Source organism: Aphelocoma coerulescens (assembly GCF_041296385.1).
Source record: "Aphelocoma coerulescens isolate FSJ_1873_10779 chromosome W unlocalized genomic scaffold, UR_Acoe_1.0 ChrW_unloc_scaf_4, whole genome shotgun sequence".
Classification (NCBI taxonomy): domain Eukaryota; kingdom Metazoa; phylum Chordata; class Aves; order Passeriformes; family Corvidae; genus Aphelocoma; species Aphelocoma coerulescens.
The window spans coordinates 1,076,626-1,099,358 of record NW_027184083.1 but is presented as its reverse complement, the minus strand read 5'-3'; the positions used below and the strand labels follow the sequence as shown (position 1 = coordinate 1,099,358).

The window sequence follows — 22,733 nt, the reverse complement described above, 5'->3', positions numbered from 1 at the left end:
TTTGAAAAATATAAAAGTTTAAACCTAAGGCATCAGCCTGTTAGGGAGGGGTGGGATCCACCTGTCTAAAAAGAGCAAGAGAAGTTTTGGCAGCAGGTTGGCCAATTTGGTGAGATGGGCTTTAAACCAAAGGACTTGGGGGTGGGGTCCAACGTGGCAGTGCTCATGCCATTGCTTTCTCCTGAGGAGTAGGTCATACCAGTCATTGCAATGAATGATGTTGATGCCTTTTCCTGGTCTTAAAATCAAGTCATACACGGTTAGAAGGGGAAAAGGGATTTTACCTTGGTAATTATTTTTAAGGATCCTTAGGTGCGCACATCCAGGTCATATGCATTGAGATGCACCCCGCCAAGTCTATGTGTCGTTCCCCCCCCCCCCCCCCCCCAACATTGGGTAGAACATTATAGGTTTTACTAATTAGTATATCTATCAAAGATTCCCCAATGAGAGGCTCAAGTGAGCCCCCCTCCCCAAGGAACCTTCCCCTGGATGGTTCTGTCTTGGTTTACAGAATGTGTTCTGGAGAGGACCTTGGGGTCTGGGGCACACTGATCTCTAGCTACGAAGCTTCTAAAATGTTTAGTCTCTTAGCTTGACAAACAAGTGCAAGAATGTAGGCAAAAAGCACTAGGAACACAGAAGTTGTCAAAAGGTATAACAGGGGTATAAAAGAAAAGGCAAAAATCTTCATGGCATCACCTTGACTGTCCCTCAAGATAAGGATCAAAGGAAAAACCACATAGAGGGTGGTTATGGTGAATCCTCTTATACCCCTTCTAGGGAACCTGCATGCCTGATTACCTCTCTGAAGTGTCTGTATACAAACACATGCAGCATGGGGAATAAACTGGAAGAACTGGAAATCTATGTGCGGTTGCAGGGCCATGATCTCATTGCAATGACAGAGGCATGGTGGGACAGCTCATATGACTGGAATGTTGTGGATGGGTATGTACTTTTTAGAAAGGACAGGTCAGAGAAGCCAGGTGGTGGAGTTGATCTTTATGTGAGAGAGCAACTGGAATGTATTGAGTTCTACCCAGGGACAGACAAATGAGGTGAGAGTTTATGGGTGAGAATTAAGGGACAGGCTGATATGGGTGGCATTGTTGCGGGTGTTTACTACAGGCCACCTGATCAGGAGGAGGAAGTTGATGAGGCTTTCTATGGGCAACTGGAAATAGCCTTGCGGTCACAGGCCTTGATTCTCCTGGGGAACTTCAACCACCCTGATATTTGTTGGAGAGTCAACACAGCCCAGCACACACAGTCCAGGAAGTTCCTGCAGATCATAGATGATAACTTTTTGATGCAAGTGGTGGAGGAGCCAACAAGGAAAGGTGTGTTGCTGGACCTTGTACTAACAAACCAGGAGGGACTGGTTGAAGACATGAAGGTTGGGGGCAGCCTTGGCTGTAGCGACCATGAGATGGTGGAACTCAGGATCCTGCATAGGGGAAGCAAAACAGTTAGCAGAACTAGAACCTTAAACTTTAGGAGAGCCAGCTTCGGCCTCTTCAGGGACCTGCTTAGAGGAATCCCATGGGATGGGGCTTTAGAAGAGAAAGGAGTCCAAGAGAAGTAGTCAATATTTAAGCACTACTTCCTCCAAGCTGAAGACCAATGTATCCCCATGAGCAAGAAATCAGGGAAAGGGGGCAGGAGATCTGCATGGATGAGCAGGGAGCTTCTAGCAAATCTCAAACACAAGAAAGAAATTTATGGGATGTGGAAAAAGGAACAGGCCATGTGGGAAGACTATAGGAATGTTGTCAGGGTATGCAGGGATGTGACAAGGAAAGCCAAGGCCCACTTGGAATTGAGTCTGGCAAAGGACATCAAGGATAAAAAGAAGGGCTTCTACAAGTCTATCAGCAACAAAAGGAAGATTAGGGAAAATGTGGGGCCTCTGCTGAATCCAATGGGTGTCTTGGTAATGGAAGACACAGAGAAGGCAGAATTACTGAATGCCTTCTTTGCCTCAATCTTCACTGCTGAGGACGGCTCTCAGGAGTCGCAGACCTCAGAGGTAAGAGGAAGGCCAGAGAAAGGAAATTTCCCCTGGTCATAGAGGGTTGCCTTAGAGATTGGCTAAACAGACTTAACACCCATAAATCCATGAGCCCATGATGCACCTATGGGTGATGAGGGAGCTGTCAGGTGTTGTTACTGTTGTTATTCTGCAGTTCTCCATCATCTTTGAAAAAATTGTGGAGAATAGGAGAGGTGCCCGATGATTGGAGGAAGGCCAATGTTATTCCCATCTTTAAAAAGGGCAAGACAGAGGACCCAGGAAACTACCAGCCAGTCAGCCTCACCCCCATCCCTGGAAAGGTGATGGAGCAGGTAATTCTGAAGGTCATCAACAAGCCTGTAGAAGAAAAGGTCATCATGAATAATCAGCATGGATTCACCAAGGGGAAATCATACTTGACCAATCTGATAGCCTTCTGTGATGGCATGGCAGGATGGGTCGATGAGGGGAGAGCAGTGGATGTTGTCTACCTCTACTTCATCAAGGCTTTTGACACCATCTCCCATAACATCCCTGTAGGTAAGCTCAGGAAATGTGGGTTGGATGAATGGATAGTGTAGTGGTTTGAACTTGGCTGGGCACCAGGTACCCACCAAGCTGTTCTATCACTCCCCAGTGGGACAGGGGCAAGGAAATAAGATGGAAAACAACTCGTAGGTTAAGATAGGGCAGTTTACTAAAGCAAAAAAAGGAAAAGCAAAAGTTTTTGCGTGCATAAGCAAAAGGGAAAAGTTAATCTCTACTTCCCATCAGTGAGCAATGTTCAGACATTTCCCGGGAAGCAGGGCTTCAGCACTCATAGTGGTTGCTCCGGAAGGCAAACATTGTAGAATAAAGAATGCCCCCCCGTTCCTCTTCCTTTCCTTAGCCTTTATATCTGAGCTGACGTCATATGGTATGGAATATCCCTTTGGGTAATTTGGGTCAGCTGGCCTGGTTATGCCCCCTCCCAGGATCTTGCCCACTCCTAGCCCCTTGATGGGGGGGGAATGTTGAGAGAGCGCTGATGCTGTGCCAGCGCTGCTCAGCAGCAGCCAAAACACTGGTGTGTTCTCAACACCTTTCCAGCTTCCAATGCAAAGCACAACACTGTGAGGGCTGCTAAGGGAAAATGAACTCTATCTCAGTCAGACCCAATGTAGACAGTGAGGTGGATCAAGAACTGGCTGACTGGCAGAGCTCAGAGGGTCGTGATCAGCAGAGCAGAATCCAGTTGGAGGCCTGTAGTCAGTGGCATTCCTCAGGAATCAATACTGGGTCCAGTCTTATCCAACTTGTTTATCAGCGACCTGAGCAATGGGATAGAACATACCCTGAGCAAGTTTGCTGATGATACAAAACTGGGGGGAGTGGCTGATACACCTGTAGGCTGCACTGCTATTCAGTGGGACCTTGATAGGCTGGAGAGTTGGGCAGAGAGAAACCTAATTAGGTTCAACAAGGGCAAGTGTAGGGTCCTGCACCTGGGGAGGAATAGCCCCAAGTACTAGCACAGGTTGGGGGCTGATCTACCAGAGAGCAGCTCTGCAGAGAAGGACCTGGGAGTCTTGCTGGATGACAAGTTGAATGTAAGCCAGCAGTGCAACCTGGGGCCTGGAGGGCCAATGGGATCATGGGGTGCATTGGGAAGAGTGTGGCCAGCAGGTCTGGGAGGTGATCCTCCCCTTCTACTTGGCCCTAGTGAGGCCACATCTGGAGTGCTTGTGTCCAGTTCTGGGCCCCTCAGTACAAGAAAGACAAGGAGCTCCTGGAGAGGGTCCAATGGAGAGTTACAAAGATGATGAGGGATCTGGAATATCTGATGAGGAGAGACTTCAGGAGCTGGGCCTGGTTAGTCTGGAGAAGAGAAGACTGAGAGGGGATCTCATTAATGCATATAAATATCTCAAAGGGTGGGCATCACGAGGATGGTGCCAGACTCTGTCACTGGTGCCCAGCAACAGGATGAGGAGTAATGGCCATAAACTAAAACACAAGAAGTTCCGACTCAACATGCAGAAGAACTTTCCATTGAGAGTGGCAGAGCACTGGAACAGCTGCCCAGGGAGGTTGTGGTGTCTCCCTCTCTGGAGATATTCCAAACCCACCTGGATGCGTTCCTGTGTCACCTGCTCCAGGTGACCCTGCCTTGGCAGGGGGGTTAGACTAGATGATCTCCAGAGGTCCCTCCTAACCCTAATGATGCTGTGATTCTGTGAAAGGCCCTGGGGGCAAGACTGATGAGGAGTAGCTGAGGTCACTTGGTTTGTTCAGCCTGGAGGAGACTGAGGGGAGACCTCATTGCAGTCTACAGCTTCCTCCTGAGGGGAAGAGGAGGGGCAGCTCTGATCTCTTCTCTTTGGAGACAAGTGACAGGACTTGAGGGAATGGCTGGGGCTGTGTCAGCAGGGTTAGGCTGGATATTAGGAAAAGGTTCTTCACGTGGAGGGTGGTTGGGCACTGGACCAGGCTCCCCTGGGTAGTGGTCACAGCCCCAAGGCTACGAGAGCTCAAGGAGTGTTTGGACAATGCTCTCAGGCACAGGGTGGGATTGTTGGGGTGTCCTGTGCAGGGCCAGGAGTTGGACTCAATGATCCTTGTGGGTCTCTTCCAACTCAGGACATTCTATGAATGAGACCTGTCTGATTAACAGAATCTGAATGAGGAAGATGTTTTGTTTGCAACTCAGGCAATTATTTGAGAGATGACAGAAGGTATATTTTTTCTTTTGGTTGGTTATTTACTTACTCAATGGAGTAAAATTTCCCTGCTACAGAAATTTTCCCTTCACTTCTGCTCCAGTAAAGGTACTAGAGCAGCTGAAATTTTATCCAAAAGTTCTTGGCTGGACTTTATCCTTTCTTTGTTATGTAATTTTTATATTTTTAGCTATGCAAACACAATAGTTGCTCTGTTTTCTTGCTATAATCTCCTTTCATAAAAACATTTAGTTTTATAAATTCCTCTACAAGAAGTTAACATGAAGTATTTTACTTCTGTTGAGCTCATAAAATATTCTGTGGTCTCCATTACCCAAGATCAATTACTTATCAAAATCCTTTATTCATTTGCTCTACTTTCCCAATATGCTGAAATATTGGATTTTTTTTTTTAACCTAAGACAACTTCTAAAGATCTGTATAGAGAAAAGTCTTCCACAATATTTTTAGTCTATTGCTTTCCAATGAGAATTCATATATTTACTATCCTGTTTCCATTTAGTTCTTCTAGGAAAACATCTGTAAGAAATAGTAACAAAATTTATGAAACTATATGATTTTGTACTCTTTTCCAGAAATAAGTTATATTTCTTCCAGAAATAGTTAATGGGTACTTGATTATTTTCTGAATAATTTGGAAAGATTGCTTTTATTTTCTTAGATATTTATAAGACCTCTCCATGGAGATTTCTCTACACTTGGTCCTTGCAGGTATAGTGGTTGGCAAGAAGAATTAGCAATCTTCTCAAATCTGTAGTACAGACTTCAGTGCTCTCAAAGGTACTTGTTAAGAAAAATTATCATCTCACTCTGTCATTCAGAACAAAGGTGGAAGAAATTGATTCAAAGATATTTTCTGACAGGGCCAAAATAGGCATTCATTCTTGTTTCTTTCTTCAAGTCTTAACTTTTTTATGCAAGGATGCTTCTGAATGCAGCAGTTTTAAGCTGGAACAGCCAAAGCTGAGGTTATTCATGAGGCATTTGAAACTCTGGAGAAAGTGGCGGAACCCTTCCCTGAAAAATATTGAAAGAGTGTGTGGAAAGTAAATATAATCTGTCCTGAAAAACCTCACAAATGTATGTTGTTCTTTGTCTCATATGCTATCCCTTTAAGTTTGAATTTCAAGTTATGCTCTTCGAAAATGAATGTCAATATAGTCTGTTAATCAAAATAAGTAAAAATTTCTTTATATCTAGTACAAAAGTTGGGAAGATTTCCAGAGAGATTCTGTGATTTTAGAAAATACAGCAGTAAAGGGCTTGGGGGCTTCCCATCTTCTTAACCTCATGTTGGATGAGATGTACCAGTATCACTCTGAATAACTTCCATCTCATTTGTTTTTTGGTTAAAATGTCAGTAATGGAGTTTCCTTAGTCTTGCCCTGCAATCTGTTCAAATTCTTAGTGCTACAAAGGTTTTCCTCTAATGCTTAGCCTGAATCATTTTTGTTGCAGTTAGGCATGACACTTATTGACTTCTTTCCAACAGGCAAGGACAAACAATTCACATAGTTTTTATTTTTTTATTTTTAGCAATCATTTACATATCAAATAATGTTATTGTGTCTTGCACCTATCTAATCTTCTACAGACTGAACAGCACCATTTCTTTCTATCATCTTTGTATAAGTAATAATTTCTGAGCTTTTAATTGTCTTTGATGTTTTTTTTATCTGAATTCTAATTGGTCTGCATTTGTCTTGATGTTGTACCACCCTAAGTCATAGATTCAACTCTATTTAAAGACTTTAGGATGAGTAGTCAGAAAAGTACTGTAGGTGACGTCATATACTACTGTCATGAATATAGCTGCTCCTTTGGTGATAATTTAGATTAGTGTTGCAAGCTGTTATAAACATATTGCTGTCTTTCTGTAGAACTTACCTCTCTTCTCATGTTGTTACAATTGCTCTTTCTCAGATAAATAAAAAGTTTGTGCTGCTTCTTACTGAATTTCTTTTGTTTAAAAAGATTATTCCACTTAGTCAAGAAAAGTGTAAATTTTGATTCTGGTTTTTAAAGCAGTCGTGGGCCTCAAACACTCAACACCAAAAGCTCATTATGATCTTCAGATTAATGAAATACTCTATGTTACATGAAAAGTTGTTAATGACAAATACTTTATGGTACTATTCTTAAGGTAGTGCTCTGGAAAGCTGCTTTTGTTCACCTCTGTTCTTTACATCCATTTTTACCAAGAAACAACTGATATTCTGAACAGTTCTACAATAGGGTATACTGCAGTCTTGCAGTATTTTTGTCTAGACCATACTTCTACAGCTTGTTAGTGAAATTGTTATGAGAAGCTATATAGAAAGTCATTAAAAAGTTGAAACATGACACTCAGTTCTTAATCCACAAGTCATTGCTTTATGGAATAAAATTGTTTTGATTTGGTGGTAGTTATTTTTAACAAATTCACTTTGGAATACTGCCTCTTTATTATCTCAATCCTTATAGAGAAATTGTTTTTCTAGTATGTACTTAAATCATACAGACAATATGTAATACTGTGGGCAGCTCTTTACCATCCTTTTGAAGGAACTGTATTTCACTTTTTGAATCTGCTGTGGAGTCACAAATTCTGAATATTATTGTTATCAATTCTGAGACTGATTTAGACAGAGTTCCAGGGTGAATTTGTCTGATCTCATTTTCATGAAAACACTCAGTTTATGTGAAGGTGGTAAATAAGATTGTATTAAATTAAAAAAAAAAAATACATGTACACATTGTAGCTTGAAGTCTCTTAAAATATTTAGCAGTAGTGTGTGTATGTTTCTTAGGATCTGTCATCACCTCAGCTTTATCCAACACACCAACCATAAGTGAGTGCAATATGGATAATGTAGTTTTTCCAGCCTCTGACTCCAAAAAATTATTTCATAGAATGGTTTAGGTTGGAAGGGACCTTAAAGACCATCTAGTTCTAACCCCCTGCCATGGACAGGGATACCTTCCACTAGACCAAGTTGTTCCAAGCCCCATCCAACCTGGCCTTGAACACTTGCAGGGATGGGGCAGCCACAGCTTCTCTGGGCAACTTGTGCCAGGGCCTCACCACCCTGACAAGGAAGAATTCCTTCCTAACATCTAATCTAGATCTACCCTCTTTCAGCTTTAAGCCCTTGCTCCTTGTCCTATTGCTACACTCCCAGATAAAGAGTCCCTCTCTGGCTTTGTTGCAGGCTCCCTTCAGGTATTGGAAGGCTGCTCTAAGGTCTCCCTGGAGCTTTCTCTTTTCCAGGCTGAAGAGTCCTAATTCTCATAGCCTTTCCTCATAGCAGAGGTTCTCCATCTCTCTAATCATCTTGGTGGCCTCTTCTGGACTCACTTCAGCAGGTCCATGTCCTTCCTGTGCTGGAGACCCCAGAGCTGGGGGCAGCACTGCAGGTGGGGTCTCACCAGAGCAGAGTAGAGGGACAGAATCACCTCCCTTGACCTGCTGGCCACTCCTCTTTGGATGCAGCCCAGGACAGGGTTGGCTTTCTGAGCTGCAAGTGCACATTACCAGCTCATGTTGAACTTCTTGTCAACCAACACCCCCAAGTCTCTCTCCCCAGAGCCGCTCTCAACCCATTCTCTACCCAGCCTGTACTTGTGCTTGGGATTGCCCAGACCCAGGTGCAGGACCTTGCACTTAGCCTTGTTGACCTTCATGAAGTTCCCACAAGCCCATCTCTCAAGCCTGTCCAGGTCCCTCTGGATGGCATCCCTTCCCTCCAGTGTGTCAACTGCACCACACAGCTCCACGCCATCAATGAACTTGCTGAAGGTGCTCTTGATCCCACTGTCCATGTCACCAGAAAAGATGTTAAACAGTGCCAGTCCCAATACCGACCCCTGAGGAAGGTCACTTGTCACCAGTCTCCACTTGGACAATGAGCCATTGACCACAACTCTTTGAGTGTGACCATCCAGCCAGTTCTTTATGCACTGAGTGGTCCATCTGTCAAATCTATGTCTCTGCAGTTTAGAGAAAAGGATGTTGTGTGGGACAGTGTCAAATGCTTTGCAGAATTCCAGGTAGATGACATCAGTCACCCTTTCCTCATCCACCACTGCTGTAGCCCTGTCATAGAAGGTCACCAAATTTGTCAGGCATGATTTGCCCTTAGTGAAGCCATGTTGGTTATCACCAGTCACCTCTTTGTTTCCCATGTGCCTTAGCATAGTTTCCAGGAGGATCTGCTCCATGATCTTGCCAAACACTGAGGTGAGACTGACCAGCCTGTAGTTCCCTGGGTCTTCCTTATTTCCATTTTTAAAATGGGGGGTTATGTTCCCCCTTTTCCCAGCAGTGGGAGCTTCACTGGACTGAAATGACACTTCAAATAGGATTGATAGTGACTTAGCCACTTTCTCTGCCAGTTCCCTCAGGACCCTTGGATGGATCTCAGCAGGTCCCATGGACTTGTGCATCTTCAGATTCCTTAGGTGGTCTTTAACCTGATCTTTTCCTACAGTGGGGGGTTCTTCATTCTCCCAGTCCCTGCCTTCACCTTCTGCAACTTGGTCAGTGTGGCTGGAGCACTTGCTGGTGAAAACTGAGGCAAAAAAGTCATTGAGTACCTCAGCCTTTTACATATTCTGGGTGAGCAGGTCTCTAGTTTCCTTCCTGAGAGTACCCACTTTTTCCCTGGTCTTTCTTTTATTGCCAATGTACCTATAGAAGCTCTTTTTATTACTCTTGATATCCTTGGCCAGATTTACTTCTGACAGTGCTTTAGCTTTCCCAGTCTGATCCCTGCCTGCTTGAACAACCTCTCTTGTATTCTTTCCAGGCTTCCTTTCCCTGCTTCCACCCTCTGTAGGCTTCCTTTATGTGTTTGTTCAGGAGCCCCTTGTTCATACATGCAGGTGTCTCCCAGCATTTTTGCCTGATTTCCTCTTTATTGGGATGCATCACTCCTGAGCTTGGAGGAGACAATCCTTGAATATTATCCAGCTTTCTTGGGCCCCTCTTCCCTCTGGGGCTCTTTCCCATGGGCCTCTACCAAGGAGCTCTCTGAAGAGGCCAAAGTCTGCTTTCCTGAAACCCAGGGCAGTGAGCTTGTTGTGTGCCTTCTTTGCTGCCCCTAAGGATCTTGAACCCTACCCTTGAGCTTCACATTCCCCACCAGCCCCTCCTTGTTGTTGAGAACAAGGTCCAGCATAGGACCTCTCCTTGTTGGCTCCTCTGTCACTTGGAGGCGGAAGTTGTCATCAACACATTCCTGGAACCTCCTGGATTGCCTGTGCCCTGCTGTGTTGTCCCTCCAGCAGATGGGGTGGTTGAAGTCTCCTGTGAGCACCAGTGCTTGTGAATATGAGGCTGCTCCTATCTGTCTGTAGAGGGCCTCATTGGCTCAGTCTTTCTGGTCAGGTAGCCTGTAGCAGACCCCCACTATAAAATCACCTGTCCCTGTCCTCCCTTTAATCCTGACCCATAAGCTCTCAGTCAGCTCTTCATCCATCTCCAGGCAGAGCTCCATGCATTCTAGGTGGTCATTGACACAGAGGGCAACACTGTCTCCTTGTCTTCCCTTCCTGATACAGGCTGAAGAGCCTGTATCCTTCCATTCCAGTACTCCAGTCATAGGAGTCATCCCACCACGTTTCCATGATGCCAGTAAGACTGTAGGTATGTGCATGTCTCTCATTCCTCCTGTTTATTCCCCATGCTGTGTGTGTTTGCATAGAGGCGTTTAAGTTGGGCCCCTGATGAAGCTGGCTTACTGTCTGGAGTGCCTGGAATTACTTGGTGTTGTCCTTCAGCTGCTCTCCTGCTGACCTGAGATCCCTCTCCAGGCTCTAGGCATCTCTTGCTGGCATTAAACTGGTGAGTGGGATGGATTGAGGTTCCCACACCTTCTCATTGTTAAACCTATCACATCCAGTTTAAAGCCCAATCAATAAGCCCTGCTATCTCCTGGCCGACAATCCTCTTCCCCCTTTGAGAGGTGAATCCCACCTTATGCCAGCAAGCCTGGTGCCATGTAGCCCACCCCACTGTCAAAGAAACCAAAATTTTGGTGGTGACACCAGCCATGGTATGGATGCTAAAAGGCAGGAGCAGAGGAATTTTCTAGCTGCTGAAGCATTTTGTGAAGTTTTTATTTCTCATGCTTTAGCTGAGAAACAGTGAAAGACGGTTTTGTAAATGAATTCTATAACTTGCACCTGGGTTTGTTTTCCAGCCTTTTTTTGGTACTCTGGGAAAAGATATTTTGAATGAGTGTTAGAGAACCTCAGACAATCCCTCTAGGGGGTGGCTGGTCAAGCGACCAATCATATCATGCTCTCTCACGTACAAAGATATATGACCTAGTGTGTAAATAATAAAATAACTCCTTTTCTCCTTGGATTTGGATTGTGTTGTTTCTCGCCGGTTCTCAGTAAAACAGCGACACTATGGAGCCATGTATTAATAGACAGGGTCTGTCTGTTTCTTCCAATGTCTCTGTCTGCAACTGGAAGGCTATAGGAGAAAATTACCTGTGTTCCACAATCCCTCACCAACCATCCCAGGGCCTTAAAGTCCCTTTTGATCACCCTCAGACTGTGTTGCAACTTCATTGTCACCCACGTGAAGGACCAGTAATGGGTAGTAATCTATGGGCCAAACCAGGCTAGGAACTTTCCTGGTGACATCCTTCAACATCCAGAGCCTCATACCTGTTGTCCAGAGGTACCTGGGAGGGTGAGGTGGGCAGGAAGGGCTTTCACTTGTTTCCCCAAGGAAGGACTTGCTTCCATTAACCCCTTTCTTTTGATTTACTGCCTTCAGCCTGGCAAGGAGAGGATACAGGACCCTCTTGATCTGGTTTATTTTCTGGTGGCTGCTCCTGTCTCAGGGAGGCCAGAGCATGGTTCCACCATGTCCTAGTTTGAAAACAAACCAGTGGGAGATCGCAAGTCAGAATTATAATTTAATAGGAAAATTAAAATAAGTGCAATAGTACAAGAACACTGACAGAGTCAGGATACAACCTGACACCCTGTTAGTCAGGGTGGTGGTAGCAGTCCAGATGAAATGGTCCTGTAGAAGGGTCTGGTCTTCACCTGAAGGTCCAGTGGTAGCTCTTGTCCTCTGGGAATCCAGTATGTAGGGCTGAGTGTGGGGTTCCAAACCTCAGATTATATCCAGGTAGGAATGCTTGGTTCCTCCCCCTGGGCGGAGCATCTCACAATGGGATGATGTAATTTTATGAGTCATGCAGTGAGGCTAGATAGCCCATTAAACAGAAGATATTCCCGGAGGGAGTTACCAGGGATGTGTCATGGAAGAGATAAAGAACATTGCCCCACCTGGTTTTAACAGATGGTGACAGAATACATACTTTTGGTTACATCTTACGTTATAACCTAAGACACACCAGTCGATCTCCTCCTCAGAGTCTCTGATACTTCTTAACCTTTCTACCTCATCTCTCAGCTCCACCACCAGGCTGAACAGATCGCCCACCTTGTCACACCTCACCCAGCTGTTGTCTCTACTGCTGTCCAATGACAGTGCCAGGCTCTGTCTCTCCCTGCAGCCTGAGACCTGGACAGCTGCATGTTTTTGTCTGTGTTGCCTCATCTTTTCTGGTGACAGCAGAGGACATGAGTCCCCACTGAGTGGTTACCATACCCGGGCTCCTCCTGAGAGGGCGTTTGACCACCACTTGAGCTCTGGAGCCAGTAGGGGGACTGAGCCCTTCCTGCGCGCCCTGCCGTGCAAACTGCTGCGCCTCTCCCTGTTTGCCCACCCTGTTCACAGCGCTCCCTGGAGCCGTTTGAATATGCTGAAGTCGCTGCTGCTGCTGTCGCCACTTACCGTGCCTTCTGACTTCCTCAAGTCTACCCAAAGATAAAAAGAACCACCTTATCTGTTGATGCAGTGTTATTTTTCAGCATGAGAAATACCAAATGAATACAATTAATAACAATCTTGTCAAATTTACTTAAATGTTTAGGACAAGGGAGAATCAAATGTCTCCTTTATTTGAAGTGCAGCTGTGAAAAACAGTAAATGTTCCATTGTTGCAACTTCTTAAGTATTTATTTAGGAGATAATTCAAGAGTAAGATGTCAGTAAGATCTCTTTGAAAAGTTTTGAGCTGCCTCTAATATTTATAGAAACAAAAATGCAGCCTGTATTTCCAGTGAGTGGTAGTCATTGCTTTAAAAAAATTAGTAGCAAACAGTTTCTGCTGTACAGTATACTGAGATGATGTAAATTATTGTCTAAAGAGACAGTAATTAGAAGTGTGTGTGTGTGTGTGTGGAGGGGACATCACAAGAATAGGAATCTCTGGTTGAAGGCAAGTGAGAGATCTTCATAGGGTGTAACCTGGTCTTCAGTACTAGTGACTGAGTGTGGTATCTAATCTGAAGAGGGGAAATTGAGTAGTGAAAAGGTCTTGGGAATCAGGATGAGTCAAAACAGGGCTTCCAAAATTGTGGATTTAATTGGCATAATATGGAGTTGTTGCTGATGGTCAAGAAAAAGGGTAAGATAAACCCATTTCATACACTGCTCTCTACATACAGAAGTTATAGGACTTCTCACAGAATGTACTAGGGAGAGAAAATAAGTATAGTAGTCTGTGCAAAGAAGTCATCAGTAAAGGCACACCTTTTATGAGTTGAAGCTTTGCTAGAAGTATCCATTCTCCTTTTCATCTTCAGGTCAGTACATTGCTTAATGATTCTTAATATTTCTTAAAATATATGATAGAAATTTGAGCTTCAGAATAAAGCTACTTTCTTGTTTAGTGGTATATCTTGAATAAAGCATGTGGGGACTTGTATTTCAATTAGGTTTTGAGTATTGTTAGAAGTATTGACCTATGATGACCTAAAACAGAATGACTAATAATAATCTCAGTCACTGCTTTCTGAAGATCAGTATTCCTCAGTGGATGAATGGGACTGGATAAATATTTGCTTTGTTTAACAAGAGGAGGCTGCCCCTACTGGTCCAGGCAATAGGCTCTTTTTTTCTTTTCCCATACCAGTGCTCCTTTATAAGCCAAAAATTATAGCTCAGTTATAACTGAAACATGTTGAAAAGCTTCTCTGTTTTTCAAAGCTTTTTCTGGGCTAACAGTTATGGGGAGCTAGTTTAATTCGAGGAACAAAAAAATGTCATGTGATTATTGAAGACTGTTTTTAATAAAAAATGTTCTCTTTTAAAAATTTCCCTAGATGTACTGAAAGCCTGAAATGGGTGCATGTAGAAATAGAAATTCATATGTTAAAAAAAAAAAAGGAAAAAAAAAGAGTGGAGATAAGTCAGGGAATGATAAAAAAATATTCTAAGAAAATTAGTGGCTTTTAAATAGCAATGAGTGGGAGAGGTTGGAATGAGTTTACCTGAAATTTTAAAAGAACCCCAAAAAACCAAAAGTTGAAAATGAACTGTCAGAATGAAAGTTAAGGAGGCTGTGTATGTTTTGAGTTTATATATATATATATATATATATATATATATATAGTTACTTATAAATGTGTGGCTGAAATGGCTAATGCCTATGCACTGATCATTAAGTCTTCATCACTGGACCATATTAAGAATCTTTTTGATATTTCTTTTTTCTGTAGTCAGTGTGCTTTCATTGACTGTTTTCTAATAGTTGATATTCTAAACATGCAGGTACAATTTTTATGTAGTCTTTTTTGGTGGTGTGTTTTTTGTTTCATCTTCTCTGAAATGATCCCTTATCTACCTGCAGAGGACTGCTAAAATTCCTAGGAAATGCACTGCAACTATCTGAATTACATCTTGATCTAGGAATGATGTGCTTCCTGCCAATCTCACTTAGACTTTTTGTGAACAGAGATATATGTACAAATACATATTAAAATTATGTAGGTTATATTTAGTGTGTTTTTATATAAACATGGAACAACATAACTGTTCAGTTTTTCTGAATTATTATTCTAGGATCAAGACAACCTTTAATCCAACAGTCTCAACCTCCACCTTATTCATCACCTAGAGATGTTCCCCCAGACATATTGTTAGATTCTCCAGAAAGAAAGCAAAAGAAACAAAAGAAAATGAAGTTAGGCAAGGATGAAAAAGACCAGACTGAAAAAGCTGCAATGTATGATATCATTAGCTCTCCTTCCAAGGACTCCACTAAACTTACATTAAGACTGTCTCGTGTAAGATCTTCGGATATGGACCAGCAGGATGATATGCTTTCTGGTTTGGAAAACAGCAGTGTGTCAGAGGGTGATATTCCTTTTAATGTGCAGTACCCAGGACAGACTTCTAAAACACCCGTTACTCCACAGGATGTTAACCGCCCATTAAACACTGCTCAGTGTTTGCTGCAGCATGAACAGACAGCTTTCCTTCAGGCACAACAAGTGCCTGTTTTACAACAGAACACTTCAGTTGCTGCAAAACAACCTCAAACTCCTGTGGTACAGACACAGCAACAGGTTTCGCAACAAGGAGCTATAACGTCATATGATGAAGTAGAATTGGATGCATTGGCTGAAATTGAGCGGATAGAACGTGAATCAGCTATTGAAAGGGAGCGATTTTCAAAAGAAGTGCAAGATAAAGGTAAAAGGATTGTGTGTGTGTATACACTATATATATTATAAAAGTATATATATATGCATATAGACCCCATATATAAACTTTCCTGTCATTGTCACATAGTAAAATTCTGTTTACTTAGTGTAGGTAATTCTATGATATTCATCACCATTCCCCTTAAAACAAGGAATTGTAATCTCTCATATATACATTTTTAAAATATCTAGCATTCTTTATTTGGGATCTTAATGGATGGAAAGGGAAGCTCTTGTGTTTCAAAATTCTTTTTAAGCTACCCTTATTTTGAACCATGAGACTGAGCAAAATACAATTGATGTTATTTATAGTTTCTAAAATCTTATCAGTACCATAAGTAAAAATTTGTAATAAGTTTTGGTAGTTGAACTATTAATTAACTATTTAAGAAAATTAACTAATTTAAGAAAATACAGGAAAGCTCTTCTATGCCATTTCTATTCATATCCCAATTTGAACCTTATGAGAAGGAGGTGTTAGACTAAAATCATATCTATTCTTTTAAAGGCACAGTAATGATTGGGTAATATATACTACTATATTGTCTCCAATGTTTGTTCAACTGGATATTCATTATTATGTAGGCTTTACAAGTTTTAGAGATCTACCATATATCTATATGGTCTCTAGCACAGAACCAGATAAGCCTCTGAAATGTTTGCTCTTCACTTCAGTAGCTGTACTGGTTGTCTTAACTGATTACATTGAATCTATCAATCTATCCTCTTTGATTTTTTTTCCTTTTATTTTTTTTCTAAATTTTTCTCTTTTTTCCTACTTCTCTCTCTCTCTCTGTCTCTTTCTTTCTTTCTTTCTTTTTCTTTCTTTCTTTTCTCCTTTTTTTCTTTTTTTCTTGTTAACTGGTTTGAAGGTCTTAGCCTTCAGAAATATCAAAAGTGGATGCAAACCCTCATGTAAATCTTGAAGATGTGGTTTTTAATGTAGACAGTGATAGGTTAGCATAAGTATTTTTCAGAAGCTTCCTCTGCACTCTGTTTAACTACTTTTAAAAAAAATTCTTTTATAGTATAATGCTAATTTGTTAGATACTCCCAATAAAAATTTGCAGAGTGGAAAACAGTATAAATTCTGATTTTAGAAGTTCATAGGTAAAAATGGTCTATGTTGGATGTATTTGCATGAAGGCAACTGAATTTACATACAGTTTGGATGTTTAACCAGCAGAGAGCGAACAAGTTTTCTCCCTATTCAAAGATAATTTTTTTTCTGTTTTTAAAGATGCCTGAAGATAGAGAGTGAGAGTGTGTTTGTTGTGTTTGTGTGTGTAAATGTTCTTGTTGCAGTTACTTAAAAGGATTAACTTTTTAGGTATTTCCCATTTGATAACTAAATCAAGTCTTGTTAGAAAACATTGTGATTATACAAAAAGAAAATGGGTGCTCACCTTAAAAGAAACCTCTACTGCCTTTAATTTTGATTTCATGAAATGGTGAAATCGGTTAATCAGTTGCTTTGCTTACATTTCTATTAATTTTAAGTTTATTTATGGAGAGCTTGTTGTTTGTCTTCTACTACTTAAAAAGCTACTTTTATATCCCCATACTTTGAGTGGATTCTCCAGCACATTTTAGCTAAGAAGCATCTCAAAAAATGCACTGTGTTTTTGATGGTGCACAGCAATCTTCAAACACTTAGAGTGAGACTAAAACACTCTTTCTGTTTTGTTCTGGCTTTCAGGAGATATTGAACATGAGTTGTGAAGTTTGTTAACCATAATTACATAATCATGGGCAGACTCTGATTTGTTTCTTTTGGGGAAAGAAATGATTTTTATAGAATGGGATCTCTCCCTTTCACCACTGTTCAATATGCATCTTACCAATTAAGGATTCCAACCTTATGCTTCCCTTCTACCTGTATCCTCTGGCAAGTCTCAGTTCTTCTTGAGTTCCTGCTATTGCTGTGGATCAGGTGCAAGTTGTTGCCTTATGTTGGGACAAATGACTGCCATTTATTCACTGGTAGTAAATTGCTCCTATGCCAGACAGCAGTTGTTTTCACTTCAGCTGCTGAGGTTTCAGCTGTGAATTGATAGTATTGTGTAAAAGGTTTTTTAGCAGTCTTGGGACAGATTTCCTGAAAAATTCTTACCTTGGAGAAATATGATTCTTATTTTTTGGTAACACTTTTGCCATTGCTTGTAAGTTTGTACTATGTCTACAAGTTGATATGCTCTGGGATTGTTCTAGTTATAGTCATTTGGTTTGATGTGACTGCAGGAAGAAGCTTCCTCTATTGTTCCTATGGGAATATGTTAGAAAAATATCCAGTAACTCTTAAATATCCCATTCATTTTTGTCAAGTTGCTTACTGTATTTATGCAAAAGACTGGCATTTGTGCATTTTAGTACTTCTACTGTAACTTCAGATCACATAATGTCAAGAAAAGAGCGTGCTTGTAGCATGCACTCAGTCTAATTAGAACAGGAACGTATAGTGCTAGCTGATTATGTACATAGCAAGTGTCCCTCTAGAGATCTAACTCTAGGTGCTAGCACATGGTAAAATCTGCATGAAAGCATATGCTTTTGAAATGCTTTTGAAAGCATAGCTGCTTTTGTAATTGAGGCATAGGAATACATATTACAGTCACACTACACCTTCTGTGTAGGCATGTGTTGTTGTCTTCCATAAATTACTTTGAGTAGAATTGTACTCACAAGTTTTGATAGAAGATTAGTGAGCTCTTGTGTCATTTTTTTAGAATCGTAGAACCATAGAACCACAGAATATCCTGAGTTAGCAGGGACTCAAAAGGATTATTGAGTCCAACTCCTGGCCCTGCACAGGACACCCCAACAGTCCCACCATGTTCCTGAGAGCATGGTCCAAGGGCTTCTTGAACTCTGTCAGTCTTGGTGCCATCACCACTTCCCTGGAGAACCTGTTCCAGTGCCCAACCACCCTCTGTGTGAAGAACCTTTTCCTGATATCCAACCTAAACCTCCCCTGATACACCTCCAGCTGTTCCCTCAGGTTCTGTCACTAGTCACCAGAGAAGAGATCAGTGCCTGCCCCTCCTCTTCCCCTCAGGAGGAAGTTGTAGACTGATGAGGTCTGACCTCAGTCTCCTCTTCTCCAGGCTGAACAAGCCAAGTGACCATAGCCGCTCCTTGTATGGCTGACATGAAATCTCTACAGCACTATACTTCATCAGAGGTTTTCAGATGCCTCTTTTTTAACAACAAGACTTTGCATGGATATGACGTGTTCTTTATGAGTTTGGGAGCCATTAGTGTGGTGGAACTGTTTATTCAGGAGGAGAGGTGGAGATATTTTTTTGGGAGATTTTTGCTAAAATTTATACAACTATTACACTTGCCAAAGGCAATGCTAAGGTTTTGCTGTTTTTTTAATGCTGAGATGCCTTTATAATTTTTGGTACAGGTGGAAAATGGAGATTGCAGTCCTTTGGAAATTATAGTACTTTCTGTAATAAATTCCTAATTCTAACAAAACTGTTAAAATATTTAGCTCCCACAAAAGTCTCTCAAAGTAGAGAGGCAGTCTCCATTCCAGAGGTGAAACTAATACAGAGCTTTTCAGAAGTGCTGACTTATTTGACAAGCAGTGTATTTTTCTGGAATCTTATTGTCATGCCTTTGGTTTCTGAAAAAGGAATTCTTAGTGCAAAAATCACTAATGCAAAATCTCTCATTTGATCTAATGTCTATCAGGTATGCATTAGGAGAGATTTTAGAATATAGACATTTTGCCTCCATATCTGAGTGCTTTTCAGAGCTCTGTTTTTATCATTTTATCCTTTTGATCTAGTTGGATTTTGGATTAAGTGGATTATAGGGACTTTTCATCATTACAGAGGGGTGCAAAATTTGAAAATTTGGTTTTGTCCTTGTCCTCTGTGTGGAATGACAAGAATCCATCTCCAATCCTGCTTTTTCCATCTAGGAAGTCTCTCTGTATTGATTAATCTTGCAAGTAATTTGTCTGTGTCTGTTAAAGGAATGATTGAAGAGTTTGGAGATCAAAGCACTTAGCACTGAAAGTTACAGTCTAATGCATCGATTATGTTTAATAGCTTCAGAACAAATGAGTCCATGGAACATGATAAAACTCAGGTTTTCAATTCCCATTGCCTCCCCTCACAGTGGCCTCTATACCCTCATCAGATACAAGTTGTTAATCAATTCTAGGTCTTCTTATTTGAAAGGATGTGTAATATCAGATAGATCCTTCTATTGTTTATCAAGACTCAGATTATTTGAGTTTAAAAAAAGCGGTTCAGAAGGATTAATACAGAAAGGGATTATCTTTTTCTACAAGTCGACAAGAAGTAAGCCATCAAACCATCTTCTGCTTAAGTACATGAGGATACTGTTGAGGAATACCGCTACTGCTGATAGCTCAGTGTGCAGCTGCAGTGGGAGATGTAGATTGTGCTCTGGGTGGTGGGAAATGGCTGAAGCCCCAGGCAACGAGCCGTGAACTGGTGCCGACCCTTTGCCTAATAAAGGGCACGAGGAGCTGCAGAGCCAGCCAGGTGACCGGCCACTCAGAGACTCAGCAGGAAGACCCCAGACTATCGGGGGCACAGACTGTGAGGGTACCAAAGCCCAGGGATTCTTTTGTTGGGGCCCCTTCCCGGAGGCACCAGCTCGAGCTGTTATGATGTCACTGCAACATGATTCAATTACTCAAAGGAACCAGGTGTCTGGGACTCTGCTGCAGGAAGCCTGGGGCCGAGCCGGTGAGGGAAACTTGTCTGACTGTGTGGCGTGGTAGGGAGTCAAACGGGGCACCCGTTGGTTAACTGGAGTTGCCTGCTGTGAAGGGACTTCAGTCCCAGCAGTGACAGTCTCTGGTGGTGAGTGTGACTCCCAGAGTGGTTCCTGAATGGTCAGACAGGAAAGTTATCTTAACAATACCTTTCTAAAGAAATTAGAAATAATGAAGCTTCATGCACACTTTCTTCTAATCACTGTCAGTAGTCACATTTTTATTTATGGTCAAGTAATTCTAAACTAGTCAGTCACTTTAATCTAAACCTTTCCCAGAACATTACATTAAGTTCTTCTTGTTAATTGAGATTTAGATCTATTATTTAATTAATTTCCAGGTTCAAGGTTTCTACCTCAAGATCTTTCATGCTTTTCTAAAACTCCTGAATACTGCAAATCAAAAATATTTAAGATATTGATGTTAAAAGGAGCTCTGAGTCTTCTAGAAAGAGGAAAAGGGAAGATAATCTTGAAAATTACTTGAAAAAACAGAAAGCAACCCATCATTTTTTCAGACTCTTTTTCAAATTGTTTTAGTTTTTTATTCAGATTTGCTAAATTTTCATTTGAGATCTTCCCTACATAGTATTGTGTTTTCATTGTTAGATTTTAAAATACTTCAAAGACACTTTTATATTATGCAGCTGTCTTAGCAGATTAAGGAGTTCTACTTTTACTTGTAAAGGCACTGTTTTCTGGTGTTTGCAAGAAAAATCATGAAATCATTCATCACTAACCATTTAATTGTGAGGCTAATATATATTTTTTAAACTTAAAATGATTAGAAGCATTTTTTAAATGAGACAAACCTACTCATTTCTCTGGGTTTTTTCCCCCATATATTTTACCTCTGAGGATCCATTTTACCTGCTTTGAAATCTTACTGTGGATTCTTTGAATTAGGGAGAAGTGAAGCTGTAATAACTTTATTTCCAATAATTGGATCAGTTAGGGGGCATTTGGATGCCTGCTGTGGGCCCTTCTTTTTTTAGTTCATTCCAAGCCCATAGCAGCAGACACACCCATCCCAAGAGTGTGAATCTGCCGGAGCAAAACTCAAAACTACATTTATAGGTAAGTAAACTTTTTCTCTTACCTTTAAAGTTCTTATTCAGCTCCTTTCCCTTTCTCCCCATTACCCATCTCCCCCCAAAAGTCCCACAAAGAAGAGACAGAAGAACACTATTAAGAATTAATAGTTTGTTTGCATTTAATTTTATGTAGCGAATGAATGAAATGATAGAACATGTAATTATAGCCAGTATATTTCCATTCATTTTCAAAAATATGTTATAGGGGAGTTATTTACTTTAAAATAGAGATATGAGTGTAGTCATTTGTATAGTAATCTTGCTGAAGATTACAGTTATTAATACCAGAAGATGAAATGAGACAGTGTAAAATACAAATTATTGTCTCTATGTAGTAGGACAGTGTGAGAATTGGGTACCATGCATTTTGTGTGTACAAACTTTCATTAGGTCTGCATTTTGTAGTGTTATGTAATAGATTAAACTGGCACCCGATGTAGCTTTCCCAGGAAAAAGCAGATTTGCAACATCCAGTTCCTATAGATGAAAGACTTTTTTTGTTTTATGTTCAGAAATGTTTTAAGTAAGGGGAAGAAATTTCTCTTCTATCTAGAGAAATTGCAATAAAGTGTTGCAGTGTTTCCAACTATCTAGGGAAAATTGCTTTCTTTTATATTTTTTAAGAATGTAATACTGAAAAGCATGTTTTTTTAAAAAGAAGAGGCATATTTTTTAATGGTGTCTACTTTCCTTTGGTGCTCTTGTGTAACATGAAAGCAAATTCCCACATTTATCCAGGTTGTGCTTTACATAGGGTAGTGCAGAAACCTGCTCTTGTAAGGTGTAGAAAATAACTAAAACTCAGTTTAGTAAGAAGTGTATTTTATTTTTATTTATAGCATGAACTAAGATAAGAAAATTAAATATAATATGCATGTAGCATATGCCCTTGATTGTACTTGTTAAATGGATGGGAGGATTTATAATGTTACTTACCCAGTAATGACATTATTTTGTTCTGGGACAGTCACTTCTCTATAATGGATTTAAATTTTGATAAAGAACAGCATGTATAATTAACAAAGCTTATTAACAGTTTAAGCCCAGCATTTTTGTAGCTCATAGTCACTAAGTTCACTCCAACAGCAACCTAAGATGATGACACAGGTTTTTTTTCATTATCATCCTATATAAATGTTACTGGATCTAGTTAATTGAAAATATTTTTGAATGCAAGGTATGATGTCAGAATAAAATCAACATCTGGAAGGGAGATTAAAAGTGTTCACCAATAAATTTTAAAGTAATTTCCTTATTTCTAAAGTTTGTTGTTCCTACAAATGAATTTGAAACTGATTGGAAATGTTAATCTGTAAGTGATACATGAAATAATTAGTCTTCATTAAGTCTACTGTTAGTGTCTTGCCTTTTTCTTTTGAAGTTAGGTGCTGCATTATGTATTTCAAAAGTATTCACACTTCAGGTTTTTCTCAGATTTTTTAACAATTGAGTTTACAAAACTATAATTCTTCACAAAACAATCACATGGATTAACCCCTGAATTTGTTTCAGAAAAATCTCTTAGATAAATTGAAATCATATTGTTTATAAAAACAATTCAGGGAGGTTAAATTACAGCTTCCA

General features: G+C 40.8%; 1 protein-coding gene across 6 annotated transcripts in view; it reads left to right on the top strand.

The window, feature by feature from the left end:
* Positions 1-22,733, top strand: part of LOC138102888 (nipped-B-like protein) — a 166,508-nt gene that overhangs the window by 69,411 nt on the left and 74,364 nt on the right. For 4 of the 6 annotated variants that reach the window (XM_069000658.1, XM_069000664.1, XM_069000659.1 and 1 more), the window contains exon 9: positions 14,654-15,286. The exons of the other annotated variants lie outside the window; for them this stretch is intronic. In XM_069000658.1, the coding sequence (XP_068856759.1) occupies positions 14,654-15,286 (633 nt within the window). The remainder of the gene's footprint in view (positions 1-14,653; positions 15,287-22,733) is intronic. 6 annotated transcript variants of the gene reach the window in all.